General features: G+C 43.6%; 2 protein-coding genes across 2 annotated transcripts; one reads left to right on the forward strand and one right to left on the reverse strand.

Annotated features, from left to right (window-relative positions):
- Positions 1-1598: 1598 nt before the first annotated feature.
- On the forward strand, positions 1599-5480 carry MOB4 (MOB family member 4, phocein). The gene is made up of 8 exons (XM_078857710.1): positions 1599-1752; positions 2484-2546; positions 2686-2786; positions 3005-3047; positions 3903-3989; positions 4183-4262; positions 4370-4481; positions 4573-5480. The coding sequence occupies exons 1-8, from the start codon at positions 1642-1644 to the stop codon at positions 4702-4704; spliced, it is 729 nt and encodes a 242-aa protein (XP_078713836.1). The 5' UTR covers positions 1599-1641; the 3' UTR covers positions 4705-5480.
- Positions 5481-5567: 87 nt separating this feature from the next.
- TBC1D5 (TBC1 domain family member 5) lies at positions 5568-22486 on the reverse strand. Its single transcript, XM_078857722.1, is given in 23 exon segments — positions 5568-6144; positions 6146-6526; positions 7055-7165; positions 9077-9156; positions 9304-9403; positions 9945-10111; positions 10776-10841; positions 11297-11520; positions 12988-13079; positions 13574-13680; positions 15103-15245; positions 15510-15682; positions 15846-15915; positions 16019-16069; positions 16336-16424; positions 16858-16960; positions 17101-17168; positions 17677-17751; positions 18447-18536; positions 18787-18895; positions 19105-19168; positions 19380-19499; positions 22260-22486. Coding segments are annotated over 22 exon segments (2502 nt in total). The 5' UTR covers positions 19489-19499; positions 22260-22486; the 3' UTR covers positions 5568-6114.
- Positions 22487-22659: the final 173 nt, after the last annotated feature.

The raw sequence follows: 22659 nt of genomic DNA on the forward strand, positions 1-22659 counted from the left end.
TCACTGTTTTCTTGATTTAATTGCCACTGTTTCATTACATATTGATGATCAACAACGTTATTGTTCTGGTAAACATTGACAGCTCATTTGTAAAGACACTACTTACCAACAGTGGATTGCTCATGGCTGTTGATCAGTTATATGAAATGTTATTTTGACCGTCGTCAGTTCTAGGATATGCATATTGCAGTTTGCTGATGAAATTAACTACAGGAAATGAGTGGAATGCTTCATAAAATAAAACTTCAAAGTGAGGCTATTGGGGGGGGGACACATGGAACATACATCGGAGTCGGTATACCTAGGTCGATTATTAAAGGCATACACGGATCAAATGAGAAAATAAAAAAAGCAGATTGCTGTGCTTTTGGAAAACTAAAACTGAATCAGGAAAATAAACGTACAAATGTGTACACAAAGATGTTTAATCAGTTGAATCACTGTATAGTACATACATGAAACGTGGGCACTGACAATGCAATATGATCAAAAGGTGAAATATTCACAAATAATAATAGAAGTGGGCGCGTGGAATTACACAAAGACATATGGAGAGGAACACATGATTATGGAACATATTTGAGTTTTTAGACACTACATTAACTTTAGAAAAGTTGAATTTGGCAGGGCACGTTGCTGGAAAGGATGGAGAATGGGATCGGTTCATGCGCAGTAGCTGCACGGATCGGGGGGGGGGGCGGATGGCCTTCATCCAGCAGCGGATTTGCTCATGGCTGTTATCAGTTATTTTCTTGGAATCTTTGGCGAGAGCAATTCACTCACCGAGTTGGAATCCCAACCCGTACTTCAACTCAAGCACATTAAAGCCCGTTCTTTTTTAAAGGTTGGGTAGTTGGTTGAAATGAGAAAAGGGTGTCTCGTTATGGTAACGTGGAATTTCACGTCAACGGAAAGAGTGCCACACGTGCGTGCTCGCTTGAGCAGGCCAAATACTCTTAGGTTTTTTCGGTAAAGTCACGCAGGTAAAAATAAAAGTAAATAATAAAAATAGAAATAATAATAGAAACAAAACACAAATATTTAAAAAATAAGAATATTTTATTTATATTATTATTTCTATTATTTTATTAATATAAATAATAATATAAATAAAATAATATTTTAAAAATAATATTTTATTTCTATTATTATTTCTATTGTTTGTATTAATATTTGATTATTATTATTATTCCCATTAATTGTGTATTTGTTTTTATTTTTACCTACGTGACTTTACCGAAAAAACCTAAGAGTATGAATCCTTGCAGTCACGAAAGCTTCAAATCTAGCAGGCCAAATGTTTAGATGTTCAGGACCTCGTGTCTCGAATTCAGCACAGATTTCACAAAGGTCACCAGAGGCCACCAGAGGCCCCCCCACAACCTCACCTAAGGGGTCACTTATTCGTTCTACCAATTACAAAGGCATCTCTCCCCACGTTTCAACGGCCCACGTGCGTTTAAGCGGCGGGTAATTTGATAAGCCCCCACCCCCCACGACCCACCCAATTAACATCCAAACGCCCGCTCGCCCTCGCACACCTGATTTACGTAGACGCTATTCGTTAATATATAAAAGCGTTCGCACATTCGCGGGGCGACGTTTGGGACGCATCAAATCCCCACGACGCCGCCGCCGCCAATGCGCACTACCATTTTCAACCGGTGCCGCCGCCCGGATGTGACGTCACGAGGCGGCATGGCGGACGGGACGGCCGTGCTGAGGCGGAACAGACCCGGGACCAGGGCGCAGGTTCCGTCGCTCAACATCCCGCACTCCGATCACCCCCCACCCCCCACACTTCTCTTTGTCGCCTTCTCCGTTTCTCTGCCGAATCTCGAGCGGCGCCCTCCGAGGCTACGAACGTTGAACGGGGAGGGCCTCGGCAATAAACGAAGGGACTCGAGCGTTTGTAAACTGCAGTCCGCTTAGGCGGTGGTCGTTGTGAAGTCGCGCGCCGATTGGTTGAGGCCGGTCACGTGGTGGGGCGAATCTCGCGCGTGATTGGCCCGGGAGCACCACTAGTGCGTATGCGCGCTGGGAAATTTTAGACGGTGAAATGAAGGGTCCCCCCCCCCTCGGCCTTGCGAGTGGGTTTTAATGTTTTTAGTTTTAATGTTACAGTCAACATTTAATATCGTTCACGCTCGGGTTATTGCACCGCGGTCCGCAGCATATTCCACCAAGCTCTGACGAAGCCACCGCAGCATTGGAGCCTAGCACTTTTTTTTTTATAAAGGGAGATTGGTGACTAAAACCATTGACCGAAACCCACCACAATGGAGCACAATGACCCCACACATTCCAATTACTCTTGCAGACGTGCCCGAGGTTTATCTGAATTTTGTTCACGGCTGCGGAGTGGCCGGGATCTGGCGGTACAGCAATCAACGGAGTGTTTATCCCTTTGTGTGCCCGGCTTGAAGGATATTCACCATTTGTGTTGATTGAGTTTTAACGTGTTGTTTACTTTTGCGTTTCAGGAATTCTATAGTTGGCCAGATGAGCCCTTTGAGGAGATGGACAGCACCCTTGCGGTACAACAGGTAAGGAACATCGGTTGTTTCGTGCATTGCCTTGTAATAAAGGTGTCAAACATGTCGTGCGTGACACTACATTTAACTACACAACTTCACGACCGCTTATTGACGTTCATCTTGTATATGCTCAACCATCCATCCACAGTTTATTCAACAGAACATCCGAACGGACTTCTCGAACATCGACAAAATTCTGGAGGCTCCAGATGGGCAGGATGAGGGTGTTTGGAAATATGAGCATCTGAGGTACCGTACCAGAAAAAACACTGAAACATGTCAACAATGAGTAGCAACAATTACATTGATTATAATATACCGTACTGCATGGTTGTCTCAGTATAAACACATTAAGGACATTGTGATATATTTTCATTAACCAGAACACATTGTTAACAGTGAGCATATTGACATAATCCACAACATACCATCTGTATATTTAATTACTGTTATTTACTGTGCTGCAGGCAGTTTTGTTTGGAGCTAAATGGCTTGGCTGTGAAACTTCAGGTAAGAACTATGAAGCTAGACTGATGTAAATGTATAATACTGGTAGGAACCTCCTGGTTACACCAGCCCACATGGAATTGTTGTGTCCGTCCGTCGTGCAGGGAGGGGCTGGGTGGGGGAGGGGCTGGGTGGGGGAGGGGTTGGGTGGGAAGGGTGGGGCTGGGAGGGGAGGGTGGGGCTGGGTGGGTCTGGGGGGGTGGGGCTGGGTGGGGAGGGTAGGGGCTGGGTGGGGAGGGTAGGGGCTGGGTGGGGAGGGTAGGGGCTGGGTGGGGAGGGTAGGGGCTGGGTGGGGAGGGTAGGGGCTGGATGGGGAGGGTACGGGCTGGGTGGGGAGGGTACGGGCTGGGTGGGGAGGGTAGGGGCTGAGTGGGGAGGGTAGGGGCTGGTCGCCCCGTGGTGCCCTTATAAAACTCAACGTTTAACCTACTCACGCTGGCATGTGCCCCACAGTCGGGCATATTTTTGGAATACACCGTCGCCATTGACCCTGGCCATTGACAGAGCAACCCAACGTTCCTACCAGCTCCCTCCGCAGGAATGTTTTGCCCCACAAGTTAAGCGAACCACTTAAACATCAGCAGAGCTTAGAATGAGACTGCACCCACGACACAAATATTTAACATGGGTTGGCAGCTTGAGCTAAAACAGATCAAAGTATTTGTAAAAATTAAAACTGAGATCTCAACTTGTTAGTGGGTATATTAGACGATTACTTGCAGTAATATGTAGATGGCCTACAAGTGCACCTACTAAACAGTAACAAGGAAATTGGTAAGAGCCTAAAATGCACCGACTGAACAGGAATGAGGCCTACAACTGCGGCGAATGAACAGAATGCTTTCGTTTGCATGGCAGAATGATTGTCACCCAGAGACGTGTACCCAGATGACGGCCACGGAGCAGTGGATATTCCTGTGTGCAGCACACAAAACCCCCAAAGAGGTAATTTATTTTTGCTGTGCTAATGCTCAGCAGTTTTATCAGCAAACCTACAGCATCCACCAAACTGCATGTTACAAATTATGCCATTTATCATGCAATGTATGTGCAAATGAGCAATTTTGTCAAGATCCAAACTGTACTAAGGTTTAATATGGTACTGTACCTCCTAAGTGTTTGTTTTCATCTGCATCAGTGTCCAGCTATAGACTACACACGGCACACATTAGATGGAGCCGCCTGTCTGCTAAACAGCAACAAATACTTCCCCAGCAGGTAAGAAAACAACTTGCCATATACATTATTTGGTTCAGTATGTGAGGTTACAATTGGGTGGGTTGAGTGCAACGCGTGACCGATTTCTTCTTGAATGCGCTTCATAGGGTGAGCATTAAGGAATCATCCGTGGCCAAGCTGGGCTCGGTGTGTCGTAGGATTTACCGGATCTTTTCGCACGCGTACTTCCACCACCGCCAACTTTTTGATGAATACGAGGTACTTGCGCTTTTTGTTTCACCATGTTTGTCATTGAAACACGTTAAATATCATACTGCAAGCAAAACCTAACTCGCTGTGTGGCATGCAGAATGAAACGCTGCTGTGCCACCGCTTTACCAAGTTCGTGATGAAGTACAACCTCATGTCCAAGGACAACCTGATTGTGCCCATCCTGGAGGAAGAGATCCAGGGCACCACGGCAGAGGAGAGCGAGGCCTGAAGTTTCACCCCCCCACATTCATTCACACGTCTTCTTAACTGTAATCTTCCGGGTATTAGGATGTCCCAATAGACTTTTTAATGAGCAACTATGTTATGAAAGTTGCGCTTATATTATTTTGACACTAAAAATGTTAAATTGACAGAAAAAGCCACAATGCAAGTGGTGTAGTGTGTTAATCACTGCAGATGAGCATTGTGAACTACTGAGCTCTGCACAAGTAAAATGTTCTATATGCCATGCCTCGAGGTAAAAGTTTCATTTAAAATATGAATGTCCTATTTAACAGATTGCATGAGTCACAATGTGCATTCACATTATACTTTTCAATTCATATGGGTTCATTTGCCAAATGGAACAAACGATTGAGACCAGAATCTGAAATCTGGCACCAGCTTGGAAGGATCTTGGTTAAGCTGAATTTGTACATTATTCGGACCTGGTGTACTCATCTCCTTGCGATTTTCCCAGTAGCATAACGTTTCTACAAAGCTAGGTCGAGTTTAAAGCAATGTATTCTGTACCCACTTTCTACAAGCTGTAAATCTGCCGATAGTCTTGGTACCTGAGCAGTTATTTCCACTCAAATATTCCTGCTATTCGTATGCACCCTTAAGTGCGTATTTAAATGTAAAACCGTTTGTCATTGTACACATTACAAAACACTTTTTTACAAGGCTTGTATTGTAAGTGCATTAGGACTACTCCTAAAGCATTAGTAATTGGCATGCTATTACAAATTCAGTTTAAGTAAAGCAGTTATATCAAATAAAACAATATTTAACAGTTTGTAATGTTTTGTTTTCATATGCTGATAACGTCTTTTGAGATTCATATTAGTCACTTAAAATCCATATGGGAAGGTACATTTTTATTTTTCAAGAGTAACCGTGATCTCAAATGCATTGCTGATTAAGTGTCAAATGTACAAGAGCAGCAGGTTTAATTATATTACAGCAACTATTGTCATACAAGTATTCCATGCCGCATAGGTTAGTATCAAAAATTATTATAGCAAAGTGGCAGTGAAATTCTATTTGTGCAGCAAAAGTCTAATACTACAGTTGTGTAAGCACCAGCCAGGGCACCCAAGGACAATATCACTTTTCACCCAATTACTAAAGGCATATTACATGGTAAATCATTAAAATGATGCACTCCTAACATTCAGCACATGGTATGGCAAAGTCAGCAGATACAATCATGGTTGACAGCAGAGAACTTGTACAACAAAAAACCGGCAATTAAAAATATAAAATATTTGAATTATGCAACACTTAAGGCAAATGCAGTTGCAGGCAACACAACTTAACCTCTTCAAACTTGGTGTGACAAGCCAATGCATTAAAATTCTGCAGCCAAGGACACAAAACGACCCAAAATTGAAAATGTGGCAAGGTCAGTGGCCGATTACAGGTCCAATGGGCTCACAATGAGAGTCTGAGTCTCGGCTCGTGTTGCTGCCACTCTCTTCATCTGGGCTGATGAGCGAGCGGACAGGCCCAGCAGTGTGGTGATCGTCACCCTGCAGGGTTTGGCCATCTCCCAATGGGTGTTGGCTTTCAGCTATGGGATGCTTCTGCATGCTGCTGCCATTGCCTCCATCACTTGACAGGGCGGCATGCCCGCCTTCATCACTACATTCGATACCGTATGCAATTTCCTGCAGGGTGCTTTTGCGAGCTTGTCGGATTTCCATGAGTGGGTTGTCCATGGGCAGGTTCTGCCGGATGGGACGAGGGCTCTGAAGGCCGAGTGAAGGATCCTCAGCTGTTCTGTGTGGCACTGAGACCTTGGCCACTTTACTGCCAGGCCCTGCAGCCTGGAACAATGCATGAAAATACATTTAAAGACAAACGTGTTATGACAGGCACACACGAACAGTGCAAATTGAGTATTAGATATCAAAAAGGGTGCTTTTGGTAGCCATATTTGATCAAGGTTTACATATACCTTAAATATATCAATGGTCCTGAAGTCTATATGGTAATTATATACAGCCCTTTGGCAGTCCACTAACGTCAAAACAATGTGAAGCAAAAAAGTTAATTATTAGAACATTAAAAACCCATCCAAAATCCATGTATTGGCAACATTGTGATGCATTCTACAGTTAAGAAAATCCAATACCCTTGACAACTCTTGTTTGGAGAACATCAGATGCAAAATCAAGGATACTACTGCCCATCTTCTACCTGCAAATGTAGTTACCCAGAACAGACAATGGAACAGAGGCTGAAAACCAAGACTCAGGAAGGGCATTACTTGCCTTACCCACCACCAAATCCCATCCAACGAAACCTTAACACCAAACAGTGCAACGGCAGACACAAGGGGGTGTGCAAGTAACCTGGCTGCCATCTGGTTGGTAGTGGTTGTCGGTGATGGAGATTTCCTCATTGTCCCCAGACTCGAGCTGGCTCTGGTTAAACCTGAGAGTCCCCTTCAGGATGTCCTTAATCTGTTCACACAGGTCCAACAACAAACAGCAGGGGTTTATAACAGCAAACTTGTCACAATGAAAACATACATTATCAATGAAAATTCGATTGAATGTATGGCAGTGAATAACTTAACGTGGTCAAATCTTCTGCTGGATTAGGGTTTCCTCATGCAATGGAGGACGTGGGGTTATTGGATCGTATTCAACACTATTATTAGTGTGGGCTGAAGGCAGGAAGGTTTTAAATGGGTGCCTGGAAGTAAAGCAATGGACTTTTCTGCCCTGCTCTCTGCTGCCCACCAGCAACAGCCCCCACATGAAAATTACATTACGACTGTAATAGTTCCCAGCAGCACTCAACTGCAGAAACGCCGAGATAGGAATACACCTCGAGGTTGAAGTCACCAAACGAACTGAGAGCAGGAATGTGACAAGATGATAATTGTTACCAGTGAGTGCAGATTTAATGCTTGTGTAGTGACATTGAATCACTATGGCGTTGCGCCAGCTACTGAGAGAAGAGTGTAACTGCGTCTTCGAGTGCCTCTGTCACCAGAGTACGTATGGCATACGTGACAGTCTAGGTGAACCCAAGAGGGCACGTGACCTGCAGATGATAAGGGCGGGGGCCAGAAGGGGACCAAGGGGATAGGTGATGTAAGGTCCCAGAACCTTCTGGGAAGATCCCGAAGGGGGCATGGCCAAGGGTGGAGCGAGGCCATGCTCAGGGGGATAAAGGGGCAGTCCCGGGAGCGTTTGTGGCTGTCTTCTGGAATTAACCCGCCGTGCTACGCTTTTCAGTCTCCACTCGTCACATTCGCCATCGTGGGTCAGGCAGTACTTTCCTGACCTGACCCGTTTATATAGTGACCTTGTTGAGGTTTAGCTCCGTGGTAGTTACCAGATAGTTATCCCGAGTGTTTATGTAGTTTATGTAGTTACCCTGTTGGGGTGTATAATAAACGTGTTGCCTCCAAGTTACAAGTGTCTGCCTCCGTGGGACCCACTACACTTGTATTGCAACTTGCTAGGTGGCTAGCAAAGATGTAACAGTGGGATGTACGGCAGTTCCTGGCAGATAAAGCATCATCAACTGGACCTACTGCTGGTGTTACTGTGCGTGCAGCAGCTACATAATTGCTACTTCTTCCACTTTACTAACAAGTGGTTTGTAAAGTTGCAATCGGTGAGCATTTTATCTGTACTCATTGGTAACATGCACCATCTTGTTACATTCCCACTCATAATTCAGTTTGCCTTTGTGGTCTATGGTGACCGTGTGGAAGGAGGGCGAATACCTACTAGAATCACCCAGGAATGTCTGTCCTTAACGCTCGTGACGTCCCTCCACATCGACCAGCCCCCCCCCCTCATTAATATTCATGAGCAGGTGATGTCCTCCAAATGGACACCCCCCTCCCCTCATTAATAATGAGCGGGTGACATCGCTCAATATGGAGTACTCCCCCCCCCACTAACAATATAATCATGCACAAGTGACGTCACTCTACATTGAACACCCCCCTCATTAATATTCATGAGCAGGTGACGTCCTCAAAATGGTCACTCCACATGGGGGACCGAGGTGCCTCCTCCCCCCTCCTCTGCGTCCACTTCTAACCCTCACTACAAAGGCAGAACCCTCACGTCACGCGATATCCGTAACGCTATTGAGACATCAAAGTAAAAAGGACGTCATTATGAACAAGGGACTATAAGCTTAAAATAAAACAGGTCTGTGTCACCGCGCCCTTATAAATTGCACACGAATTGATGCATGAATATCACGGTCTGCTTTTCGCTTGCAAGTTTCAGATTTATTGCAATACACCCGTCCTTGGACAGGCAAAAGGCTAGTTAAGCAATAACTAGTGACAAAGTCCAACATGCAGTCAGTCGAATAGGGCTGAAATATGAATCCTTTATTACCTGTTTGATGCCAGCCAGGGACACCAGGATCTCATCTTCTCTCTGCAGGTTCTCTTGCAGAATGTCCTCCTGGATTTTGGCTACACCATGCAACACAAGCACATAACAAATGACCAATAATTGTTTTATCTGCAACTCTGCACACATGCAAACACACAATTGTGCAGATGTCCAAGTAAGAGTCATGAGTGAAAGCTGAAGTGTAAAAAACTGCACTGAAACGCAACCCAGGTGCTGGTCCAATTTCTCTGCGCAGTAGTGGCACATGCCCTGCATTTCAATCAGCTTGGCCTGCAGAAGTGATATTTGGCTTTGCAGGTCCTCCTCCTGTTCACACACACGCATTTGCCAATTCCCACACACAACACCCATATTAACGGCCAATGAAGAAAATGCAGAGAACCTTGACCAGAAAAAAGGACACCACCATTGGCCATTATCCATCCACTGTTGGATAAAGGCCTCCCCATGCCAAGGCAATCCCACATGGTCCAGTGCTACTATTCATTTCATTGCAGCAAGAACTGATCTCATCTCATTGCTCCATCTCTGGGGTTGTCATTATTCTTTTGACTTCTATTCCATCACCAACTTGTCCACCCGGCCATCATTCTTTCAAGTGATGTGTTTTACCAAAGGCCATTTGCTTAATTGTCAACACGTCTCTGTTCCCTGATCTGGGAAATGTTATCTTAAATTACATATCTGGACTCTAGCTCAAAAGGATTCAAGCATAAAATAAACTTCACATTTAAATTAAAGCAACCATCACCCTTTCATGGCACACACTACCAAATCACCAGATCATCATTTATTGAAACACGTGGATTGGATGTTTGGGGTCCAATAGTGAGGCAAGAGTACGCACCAGTTCCCTGCGAGTCTTGCTGACGCTGCGAGGCCGAGGAAGTGTGCTACCGCTACCGAACAGCGCCTTCCCACGGGTTCCGGCCGGCGAGGATGGCAATGGCCTCGGCTCCTCACGGGACAGACTTTCTGTGCTTGGGGACGAGTTTCCCTCACCCCATCCCAGGCCTGCATGCCCCACACAGCTGCATCACAACCATGGTACCAATGCCGCTCCACGGTGCACATCTGAAACTGACGTTTCTACATGCTTCTGATTCGTGCCCATACACCAATGCAGTCTCTTGTTTTATTTATATACTAGCTTTAGATCACTGTGAAGGGTAAAGGAACATGAATCACTGTAGACTAAACAAGGTAAGATAACATATTTGACAATCGCACTGCCTCTGAGGACTATAAAATGAGTTAAGTCTACATTTCCTGAATGCCATAATTTTCATTATGATATACTGTGAATGTGCCTCAGGTTACTGTGCAAACTGGTTATAACTGAACACTCTTTACAGACTCACCATGTTACACTGAGTTTGAAGTGTGTAAAATGTCAAGTTAATTCAGGAAGCAAGTGTGAGGATTAAATGTGGGCACAAATGGTAAACATCAATCAGTAAAGTAAAAGTGAATTCGACAGCAACGTTGGACCAAATGACCTCCCAAGCAACCCTCTTAAGTGCCGAACGGCGACAAACGAGACTGAAGAGATCACAGAACAAGCAAGCAACATTGGGCACCAGCATCCCAAGCTACAGCCGCATTACACAATCACACTGGGAAAGAGAGGGGTTGACAAATGAACACATGCAGGACACAAACGTGGCACGCCATTTACCTGTGCCACCAGCCATGCTGTCGGCAGGCAAAGGAGCCTTTTCCCCATTGCCTGCCTCTACCTTCCCTGTCAGCACAGAGCACACACAGCTGCAGACGTCACCCATCGGGGCCCCAAGCAAGACTTCAAAAGAGGTAATTTTTTTGAGAAGGTAAAGACATTCTCCCACGTATAAATAATCCCACGACAGTCCAGATGTAATGTGTAAACATGCACACAATTCAAAGTGGAGTTAAGGGGAAATTATGTTATGAAACAGCAGAATTGGTTCAAGAACAATGCCTAAGCTGTTTGGTATAATATCAATGTTAAATTGATGGATTGCTCAAGGGATTTTAGTTTTGACCAGTTATAACGTTTCTCTGAGAAGTTCACTTAAAATCGCTGTTACGAAGAAGACAATTGAATTGTACGTGTTAACTTGGGTGCATTTTTTCTACTGAACTCACTGCCGTGTTTTTTTGTTGTGGTGTCCAAGCACCACTTTCGGAAGAATGCAAAACAAGCACGGATATACTGACCCTTACTGAGGTGTGAAGGCACGCTCTCAGATTTTAGTATGCGGTGCTGCTGCTGCTGCTCCTGCTGCTGGTGCACACGCACGGAAGTGTCCGTCATCAGGCGTGCTCGTGGGACAACGCTGGTGGCCTGTCCCGATGCTGGAGGGCCTATGAGTTTGCGTGTCAAGTTGAGCAGTCCCGCAGAGACTTTGTTTATGTTGACGGCTGGCCGTTGCTGTGTCTCCCTGTGCATGTTATTGCAATGCAAGCATCACAGGAATACAAAAAAATCGGGAACATTAACAGGTCAAAGCATCCTATTGCTTCATCAGAATAGGGTAGTTCTAATTTATCTTGAACCCTACTTTTGGCTCTCATTGTTAAGTTCTAAAATCACTTCCGATAGTTTAATCAGTTTTTTAAATCTATAAATCACTGTTGTCAGAAATCCAAGATGCTTAAATCAGTTCTCCGTATATATTTATGAACTAGCCTTTTGTCCATCCAAGGACGGGTGTATTTCAGTAAATATGAAACTTGCAAGCGAAAAGAAGACCGTGACGTGATATTCATTGCATCAATTCGTTTGCAATTTGTAAGGCTGCGGTGACAGACTTATTTCATTTAAAGGTTATAATCCCTTGTTCATCATGACGTCCTTTTTACTTCTACGTCTCAATAGCGTTACGGAGATCGGAGATCGCGTGACGCGAGGGTTCTGCCTTTGTAGTGAGGGTTGTAAGTTGACGCTGCAGAGGGGGGAGGAGGCGCCTCGCCCCCTCATGTGAAGTGACGTCAACCGCTAATTAATATTAATGGAGAGGGGGGTGTCCATTTGGAAGACGTCATCTCTTCATGATTATTAATGAGGGGAGCTGGCCGACATTGAGCGACGTCACGCGCGGGACACAGACATGCTTGGCTCATAGTCGTAAATTTATTTCTGAATACATTTTCATGTAATATATCTTTTAAAGTTTCTGGGAATAGCCTCGGTGATATCCCATCCATTTCATCATCCGACTCATATTTTTGCTTAATAATTTGTCATGTTCTTCACTCACTTCTATCTTTTATAAAATACTGGTAGTCCCCAACTTACGATATTTCGATCTTACGATAGCGATATGACAAAATTGTAAAATATTTTACATTTCGCGCGGCAGGCAAACGCAGCAGCGTACGAGGTACGATACTGTATGTTGGGACGCTGCCGGGATGTACGCATCTCCCACCTTGTGTGGTGATGCCTCACTCTCACCAGCGGTTGACGGAGTTAAGTTGTCTCGGTGTTCAATGCATGTTAAAAGTTTTTTTTATAACAGATAGGATTGTTTCCTGAAAAAACTTTCTATGAAATTGCAGTTCATATAGGTAGGCTAAGAATTTACCTTGTTTTTTACTTTAAATTTTACTGTGCAATACAGTATTGTAATTAATAAATACATACAGTATATAGTTTATACAGTACGGTACTGTAAATTGCTCTGTTTTGCTAAATTATCACCATTCTATAAGACTCCTGGGTAGGCTCGGCCATTTTCGACTTACGATGGGGTCGTCGTAACGCATCTCCGTCGTAAGTCGGGGACTACCTGTAAACATGTATGCTTAAAAAATAAATAATACAAGCCATCCAGATGATGATTAGCAAAGGTATGTAATCTGAGCGTACGTATATCTTTATAACCAAATGTCAAAGGGAGCCTTACCTGGCAGCATATTCGGTGTGCCGCACGATCGCAGATGCCTTGGGCGTCTCCACAGTGCCCGAGAACTTGTAATTGTTGGGCCTTGGATTGTTCTGTAAAACACGAGATTGCCTTTTTTTTTTTAAACAGCTTCTGTAACAGTTTCATCAGCAAGGATGGCTGCAAACTTCAATACCAACCTCACTTCATGGATGAATGAAAATACGACATGAATGTCAAATTATGGCATAACAGAACAAAGTACGATGGACACCATGGAACCTTTTAAGGACATTCAAAAAAATGACCTCCAATACGTTTATATTAAATTTAAATTGAAGACGGTGAAAAACCCATTATGTTGGATGACGCGTCGGTTGTATAAGTGTAGAACTGTGTAGAACCGGAGTATTTTGTCAACCACTCCCCTTTGCTTCACCGTAAGAAACTGTTCAGGACTAGAGATCGTATATCTATTAATTAATATTGATTTGACAACCACCGATTATTGTAGACCAAAGTGTTAAGTATGTATAAGAATAAACTGCAACAAGAAAATGTGTTGCCCCATCTGGTCCTGTGTTATTTAAAGTGTATGAATTAGCACCTTGGGGTCACGAAGGAAAAGTGCTTTTTGCACCAGATGATGGAGATCGCCACTGGGAGGGTAATGCATGAGCAGTCCCAGGCACGTCTGGTAGTTACTCGACAGCACTGGAGCAAGCACATGCATGCAGATGCATGCACACACACAGGTACACACACCAAAGAGAAAAGAAGATCGACATTTGTATCCCACTTAGGTCGTTAAAACAGGAATTCATTGAGGATGCCTATTATGGCCAACAGGCCCATTACAGGGTTATTGTACAGGCACATATCAGATTGTCAAGCTTCTGTGGATTAAAGATCCTTCAAACGACTATTGAAATGAATGCGACCTATTGCATATCTTAACATCTGGCAGTTCAACAGCATTGGTTCAAGCAAGCCTGGCTCTCTGATTATGTTAAAACCGGTCCAGAGTTTATTTGTGTTAAATGAATGCTGCTGGGATAATGCACTCCCAGAGGGTCTTGTAGTAGACATGAAATTATAAAAATATTTTTATTTTCACGTGGAGGGACAGATACAAATTAGTCATTGCTTATTTCACCCCATGACTGTGCAACTTATTTATAGCATCCAGAATGCTCTATTAACCCGGTATCTACCATATACGGCAATTACAATTCTTCCTTCACGTATCCGGAAAAATTGCGATGTCATCCGGTATCTTGCCGCGCAATTATCAAACATCTGTTGAATACGGAAGCTTCAGGACCGCTGCCCAGTGGTGGCGCTCGTGGCAATCTGTAAGTAGAGCACTGTACTTCTGTATACCGTATTTTCACCGCATACGCATATAACCCGCAGACGCATATACCCCGCAAAAATAGCGTTTTGTGTAAAAAAAATTCAGATAGCCCGCACCTCCATATACCCCGCAGAGTCTTGTTTTGTTTGTATAAAGTGGTACACCCCGCGGGTTATATGCGGGAAAATACGGTACTGTATTCTAAAAGAGCCCCCACCGCTTCTCTACAATTAACTTAGAATCCTCTACAACTGACTGGTCAGTACTTCTGTAACAGAGTATGTTATTTCTTATATCATAGTTAAAATGTAGGCCATAGTTTCTGTCTTGAAAAGTTTTATGTGCTTGGGGAAATTTGGTCAACCATAAGTAGAACTCTCAGATAACCAGCATATTTTATTAACCGGAACCCTCCATTCCCCATGGATGCCGGATAACAGAGCTTTTGTTGTATATGGAAATATAAGTAGTTGAAGCCAAATCAAAGCCAACGACACATCCCTAACAGGCTGCTTAGGGTGAGAGCCTTATGGAGACCACTTAATACGACAAATATAACCAGTGATCCCTGAACACCAGTTGGGAATCCCTTTACTAACAGATACAGATGAGCATGCCTTAAAATGGAACCCAACCTCACGAGGATTCCTTTCAAGGGTGCCAATAACCATCAAAGCCATCAAAATTATCAAGCGATGCAAGTGCATCACAATCCATCCCAGCTTCTCTGCTATACTCTAGATAGATGAGTGTGCATTTGTGGTGGCAGCCGGTCTCACGTGGGTCACGGATGTTCTGCAGCATGGCGACGAACATGTAGTCGACAAGCGAGAGGTTGGCACTGTCAGCGAAGATGGCGTCCCACAGCGCCAATAAATCTTGCAGGGGGAACTCGCGTCCGAACAGAAGGCGTACCCACCGGCTAAAGCAGGCAGTCGGCAATCACATAGTATTGACACGGAGGTGTCAACCAGAGGCTCCACAATAATAAATAACGCTATCTATGATAAACACTTTACATGTATTATTCCAGTTCTCAGGAGGAGTCCCGACTATTACAGACACAGGCCAATTTAAAATAGCTCTGCCAAGTATGGTACTTGAAGTGAGCAGACTTTAAACTTATTAAGAGCAACAGAAAGTAAATGGCATTAAAATTGCATAAAACTACAACAAAGGCACGCACATGCCGTAGATTTGCGGTGCGATCTCCAGGCGCAACAGGTGCATGTAGAGCTCTGTGTCGTGCTGCTTGAGCACTTGGTCATTGATACGGTTAAGCTTGGTGATGATGGCAATGGAGGGGCTGTTGTCTTGCGGCCGCGCAAACGGGACGGCGTTCACAGTTGGGTCACGACCCTGTAAGCACAGGGGGACACATTCATGCACCACACATCTATTCACAATGTACTTTTCCACCTGTCTAGTGGAAAACACGGTGCTAGACTTGACATTGTAGAAGATATCACATACATTTCAAAATAAAAACCCTCTGGTGAGGTTCGTGGGGTCGTCATCTTACCATGTATTTCTTTCGCTCAGAGTTGGAAAACCAGGGTTCTGCAGTCTCCATTAGTTGTGAGAACAAGGCACTGAAGGAACAAACAAAAAAACCTTAGTCTTGGCAGTGCTGCAAAATTTGGATATCATGACATTGTTTTTTTTAAATTATAAACAGTTGAATTAAGCACTCACTAAGCATCATGCTCCAAGTACTCCGGGTTCAAGATGGTTCTCATCTCGTTGCTGCAGAGAGAATTGTGTGGTTAGGAACCGTATTCCTTTAATTTAACATAAAAAAATACATCACTATCAAAATTTACTCTCGATACAACTGCACATCACAATTAATTGCGTCTCTGATAAGTAGCCATGATTGATAGTAATATAACACGTATCATAATTAAAAAAAAACAGGTGCAAGAAAGTAAATAAATTCACCAAGCGCTATCCAATGCCTCAACTGCACACACAAGGATTGTTTTTCGCGGCTCAGCACTACAGTAACTCACGTGGCCTGGGAGAGCTCGGTGGCGTGCAGGAAAGCTTGGTAGTCGCAGTGCAGTACAAACACTATGGGTGCTAGCAGCTCATGCATGCCCTGTGCACAGACAACACCACACCACTTCGCTGCAATGTACATTCACAGCAACGTTTCACACTTGCGAATGGATTATATCACACCCTAACAGGTGTAAACTATTAAATAAGTACACTAAAAGCTTTATTGACCACAGTTGTAAATCACATTGCAAAGACAGGGTTTACATTGATAAAACGTATCGCCCAACATGCACATTGTCTTTACAGTAACAAGGAAATCAAGTCGTACAACATCTACAAAAAGATTTTGATTAAATGCCAGTCTTGATGTCAGCTCCACACAGGTTTGGCCAGAGAAGTCCCCTTTTTGGGCAGCGATGGGGCAGGACTGGCATATCTGTAAGCATGACACGTTTATCTAATAATCTGGCATCATATGTTCCTGTCAAAGCAGTTAAGTGTGTAAAATTGTATGAGTGGCTATGGCACACCTGTCTGTACAGCAGATGCTCGTTCTCACGGGCAAAACAGAAGAGAATGTCTGTAAGAAGTTCCTGCACCCGCTCCTCTTGGAAGTACTGGATCTCGGGAAACCTGCAAGTTGCATGAATCACATTGCCTTCAAATCTGCGGACAGCAAAATGTTAAGCAAATGGTGTGCATGTGCCAGCAATGCAAACACTTTTTTTAGATGGAGGTAGATAGGTAAGACTAATAATGCCAACCAGACTCACGTGCGAGTTACATCTTGCTCAATAACTGCACGCAGTTCCTTGTCCTGGAAAAACCGGTTCCAGGGACTCTGCAAGAAGCATTATATAGCAGACGAGTTAGTGGCTGTTTTCACGTTGATAGCTGGGTGCAACAAAAATGTATTACTCTGGGTAGAGGCTTTGTATTGCATAAAACATGAAAGCTTCATGTGGCTGTGGGTGATTAACTAAGGGGAGCAGTGCCGCAATGCAGAGTACAATATACTCTTAAGTTGTTGACCCGAGTTTGATTGTTGGTCATGGCAAACATCAGTAGTGAGTGGTATCTGAATCACTCCATGTCACTACCGTTTCACCAAACCACACTGAACAGCATGGTAAAGTATGGTCTAACAATTCCCATGACCGATAGCAGTGGATTTCATTGGGCTGAAAATTATACGTATTAATTTAATTCAATACATACTTATGTTATGCATGATAAAGAGTGGAAGGGTGATAGAAACAATAACATTACTAAATGCACTTTAACTCTGAACCAGCAGAGGAAATTATCAGTAGTGCCTAATAGATGGTTGTAAATTGGTCTTTGAATACCTCTTCTGCTTGTGATAGAGGGTTGTTGATGTTCAAGTCTTTCTCTCCTGCCTCCTTCCTGGGGTTTGTGATGTGCTGAACACACGCAGACAATGGCAGCAGTATGTAGAAAATCAATATGGATCAATACAATGAGATATATTCAGTCCAATATGCACAGCTATTATCTGAAATGTATATGGGCATTCCATTGTGGTTTCTTTAGTCTGTGTGTGGAACACCAATGACAGACTAAAAAAGTACTCCACTCTGAAATCACGTCACATGCATTCGATTGATTATATACACTGGTCAGCACACTTTTTCCGGCATAAGGTATTCCAACGGTTTTAAGGTAATTTTGGGGTGCTGATTCCAAACCTGGCATCAGTTTTTGTCTATCACATCAGGTTTTTGAGATATCAAATATTGCATTTTCAATAAAAACTGCAGAAGAAAAATATTAAATAAATGTGGATATCTACATAAAATGATATTATAAACACACTATCCTAAAAATACAGCACCATATTTTAACACTAAAGCAGTCACTGACTCGTAACTACTTGCAATCACAAGTGACAAAGTTAATGTCGGGTAAAATCAATGAAAATGGGGTATGCCGATAGCATACAAATTATGTGATAGAGTAAATCTGAGATCAGATTTGGAATCAGCACCCTCAAATTTGTCTAAAACAGCTGCAAAAGTCCAGGCCAGAATTTTTTTTTTGTTGACCAGTGTTATGGCACAAGTACAGCAATGCTGTGCAGGGAACCATAAATTCCCACCATGAGCTTGATTTGGTCGTACTGCTGCCTCAGTTCCTCAGTTATCTTCACCCACAACTCTCTGTCATCCGGCAAGCACTTCAGGTACATCTGCAGAAAGACAAACCCGTTGCACAACGTGATTCGGAAACCAGTTGACTCATGCCATCAAAAACGAACGCACACTAAGAATGCAGCTGTGTCTCAAAGTGCTTTACAAAATGCACGGTAACAACAATGCAACAGGGCCGTGGTGCGGGAAATGGAAAATAACCAAAAACATAATAAAGGAAAATATTTAACTGGGAGGGAGCACAGCTATGTGTGTGCATGCGCATGCTTGCTTGGTGTGTGCTCGTACCTTCCAGCACACGCTACGGAATCGGCTGCTTCTCAGCTGGCCCTTCATGCCACGCTGCCGCACTCGAGAAACATGCTCCTGGTCGTCAAACATCCTCACCCACTCCTGCCTACCAGTGCCAGCAGAACATGACAGCAAACAGGCATTTCAAGATCACTCAAACGGACTTCGCACATCATCCACCAGTACACCTTGCAAGGTTACCATGTATCACACAGCACAACAGTATAAATCATGACCATCTCAAGTTAAAAATGATATCAAAGCATGAACACTTGGATGCGGTATGGAACCAAAAGGTAAATTTTTTTTATGCACCTGTATGAATCGGCAGTGTTGTTCTCAACATCAGATTCCAGGCACGGTCCACCCACTTCTTCTCCTGATGATGATGCACATTCAAAACATTCAACTAATTCCAGCCATAGCTCAGTCGTAAGCCATTGTATTGTATCAAATATATATAAGAGTACCTTGTGTTTAAAATGAGAAGTAAAAAGTCATTCAGGCGTAAAGTTTTAACGTTGAATGTTAAATATTCAAATAACACAGTAAGTGCACACAGTTTTCTTCACTTTTAGTCCGACACCTACCTCTTTCGGATTGCAGGGGGTGCCAGGACTGTCCACTGCTCCACTCTCCATGTTCAGGTTGCGTATGCCTGGCCTCGCAAGAGGAACCTCCATTGTCCCTGCTCTGCATTTCTGCAACAGCTGATGATGTTGAGATTTTAAGAGGCAGTTATTGCTGTAGTGTTAAGCACAGCCAGGCAGCATGGCACACAACTGCGTAGCTCGAGTTTTACAAACCAACATGACCAGCACAATTCGTTGCCTGTGACCCTATGATTGAGCCCTCTTTATTTTTACAAAAAAAGAAAATCAACATTCTTAGATTAAGCTATATTTAAAGGTAAGCCATTGGTCACAAAAACAACGTGTGCACTTTCTTTCATTACAATTATTGTATAATATGATTGTCCATATAAAAGCAATATATTGAAAATGAAAACAGAATTATAATGTATAAGCATAAGAAGTTGTAAAGGAAAAACATTTCAACAATGAAACTTATCTTTAACACAATTTTGTTATATCCTAAACGGTGCATATTTTGAAAAAACTTATGTAAATTATTTAAATAGCACGTTTATCGCTAAAGGCATTATTAGAAATCCTTAAATATTGGCAATAAAGAGCATGTATTCGAATATATGTACTCCTAGATGAAGGGTAGAATGGGTTTGCACTGGAGTATGAAATTAAGCCTCACTAAAAGCTATGGAGCATTGTCCCAAGAGTCAAGATCACTCACTTTTGTAGTTTAAGAACATCATAAATCAATGCTGGGGTAGCAAGTTATACAATCACACTTCAGCTTAAATAGGCACTGTACAAGTTGTTTCATTATTTCAGCAGGAACAGTGCAACTGTGCTGTGATAAAATTACTTTGCATGAATAATACATTACTCAAATCGTAATCGCTGATATGCATGGTCTTCCTTGTGGATGTATTTACAATAAACTGAATTAAGGTTGGAGTGTAATCGCAGCGCAGTGGCAGGTGCATTGCACTATGAACTAAGTAATCGAAGTTTGATTTCTGGCCATGCATAGCGTCAGTGGCAAGTGATAATGAAACCTACCCTGGGTCCCAAAGCACTTCACCGCAACCTGCACTGGCCAGCGTGCCATGCAAGGTGAACCATTATTCGTGGGCCAACACGGTGTTCAAAGGCCTTCATTTAATAGTGGAATTACAAAGGGCTGAAACTTGTTATTACAGCATTTCTTTTTGTATACTTTACTGTCGATATTACACCTCCGATTAGCACGGTTGGCTATGTACGGTGCGAAATAATTTCAACATACATGTATTTAAATCCATGTGCTATTGAATCACATTTACTTAACAGAGGAAGCACTTTAATTCAGTTAATGCCAGCAGGAAGATGACTTATTGGATTTGTTGTGAATTTCGGACACCATAAAAACATGTTTACTAGTTTACACCACTCCTTGGAAAATATTTAAAATATATTTTCCCAATGCAAACGGACAATGATATACGGTAAAAAAAAATAAGTATTCTCTATACTGTATTATGCAGTCAGCACGCATCTTTAAATCACTTAGTTGTGTTACTATTAACATAAACTCGTTTTGCGGATCAATAAAGTGTTGCATACACTTTAAATATTTGTGTCTCACATGCCCAAGGGCTGATGATCTACTTGGAGTTAGTGAATTGTGGAAAATATCATCTCGGTGCAAACAATGCGAGCTCAGATTTTTTAAAATAGACTTTTACCACAATTTAACGCAATTTGTGCTGCTGGCGTCATGTCAGCAGACGAATGCATCGCGTCTCTCTGCTCAACCGGTGTCGCTCATCAAAGTTGGCACGCGTGGCTGAGCCCGCGGTGCTATCACATGTGAGGGCCAGTCCCTTCAAAAGGATAACCACTGTTGACTCTCACAAAGAGAGATACTCCTACTACATCTACCCCAGAGGGAGAGGGTGAGTTTAGTTAACCCCTAAACGGGATATGAACTCGCAAACTTAGGCCTGCAAGATGGAACTACATGATCGCAGTTGCACCCAACTGATCTATTTTAATTACAATTGCATACATATGGGGGTGGCATCAATCCAAGAGTTAACAAAACGACTGAACGTGTATACATGGCAACTTGACAAGGCGATACACGGAACGGCCTGGCCAAGCCACGGAAAACACTGCGCAATACAGGAGGGTAGAACTGAAACCGGCAAACCATTTGCCGTAACCAAAAATGTAATTTCGGGTCTTTAAACTGGCGTTGACAGCGGACGGCAGCTTTAATCCTGTTCAATGTAAAAGATTAATGTAATTAGTCGTTTACATTTTTATTTAAAACTTTAGTGACTGCAGGAATTCATATTCTTTGGTTCTTTCGGTATTTTTTATTATTATTTTCTATCTACGTGACTTTACCGAAAGAACCAAAGACTATAATTAGTCGTCCTTATCAATCTTCCAAAACCGAAGCCCTAAATAGCTTCTCGAGTCTGAGAATTTGCGGGCTCTCCAATACAAATTGGAAGCCTTATTAGCTTTAAAAGTAATCTTCCCTTCTAAAGAAACTTCAAACTCGTATCGTGCAGTCACCTACACGGCGCGCTTCTACAAGAGGCTCTCTACGTCTGGGGTTGCGTCTATATCATCATGACAACTTAATGTTTCTATGTTGGGGGCAGTCTAACCATAGATTACCGACTGCCTTTCCATTAAGCTGTATCTCCGTTCATTTTATGGAACGGTACCGATGCAGTGCGGTGAAGCATCCCATTGCTGCAGCGGCAACAACAAACGCAAAGCAGCTGGTGGCAGGGAGGGGGGGGGCAACGGCCACCCTTGTTCCGCGAACGGAGGCGCCCCCTCGCCGGCGGAACTTCCAGGTAAGTCAGGGGGGCCCGACATGAGGCCTACCTCGCAGAGCCGCTCTTCCGATGTTTTTCACTCGCGGCGACCGGTTACGCCGTTTTCCCGAGGCCGGGCGGATCAATACAGGGGAGCGTAAGGGACGCAAAGAGGGATAGGGGCCGGTGGGGCCGGTGGGGCCGGTCAGGCCGGCGAGGCTGGTGGGATCGACGGTGTCGGCGCGAACAGGTCGACCAGCCCCGCTCTAAATCGTCTCCATCGCCGCTTTATAATTCCCAGAGCGGATAGACGCGCGTGCCGCGTCCTATTGGCTGGGAGTTTAACAGCGTGACGTTTTACAACGACGCGGAGAGCCAATCAAAAGCGGCCGCGCGCGTTTCTAACCCTCATTTAAATTAGATGGGGGGCGTGGCGCTGCGCATCAGCTGTGCGGGGTGTGGGGGGGGGT

Source organism: Lampetra fluviatilis, chromosome 1 (assembly GCF_964198595.1).
Source record: "Lampetra fluviatilis chromosome 1, kcLamFluv1.1, whole genome shotgun sequence".
Classification (NCBI taxonomy): Eukaryota; Metazoa; Chordata; class Hyperoartia; order Petromyzontiformes; family Petromyzontidae; genus Lampetra; species Lampetra fluviatilis.

Coding starts and splice junctions, on each gene's coding strand:
- MOB4 (XM_078857710.1), top strand. CDS start 1,642: ATGCGCACTACCATTTTCAACCGGTGCCGCCGCCCGGATGTGACGTCA. Junction 3,048..3,902: donor GCTTGGCTGTGAAACTTCAG/GTAAGAACTATG, acceptor TTTGCATGGCAG/AATGATTGTCACCCAGAGAC. Junction 4,263..4,369: donor AACAAATACTTCCCCAGCAG/GTAAGAAAACAA, acceptor TGCGCTTCATAG/GGTGAGCATTAAGGAATCAT.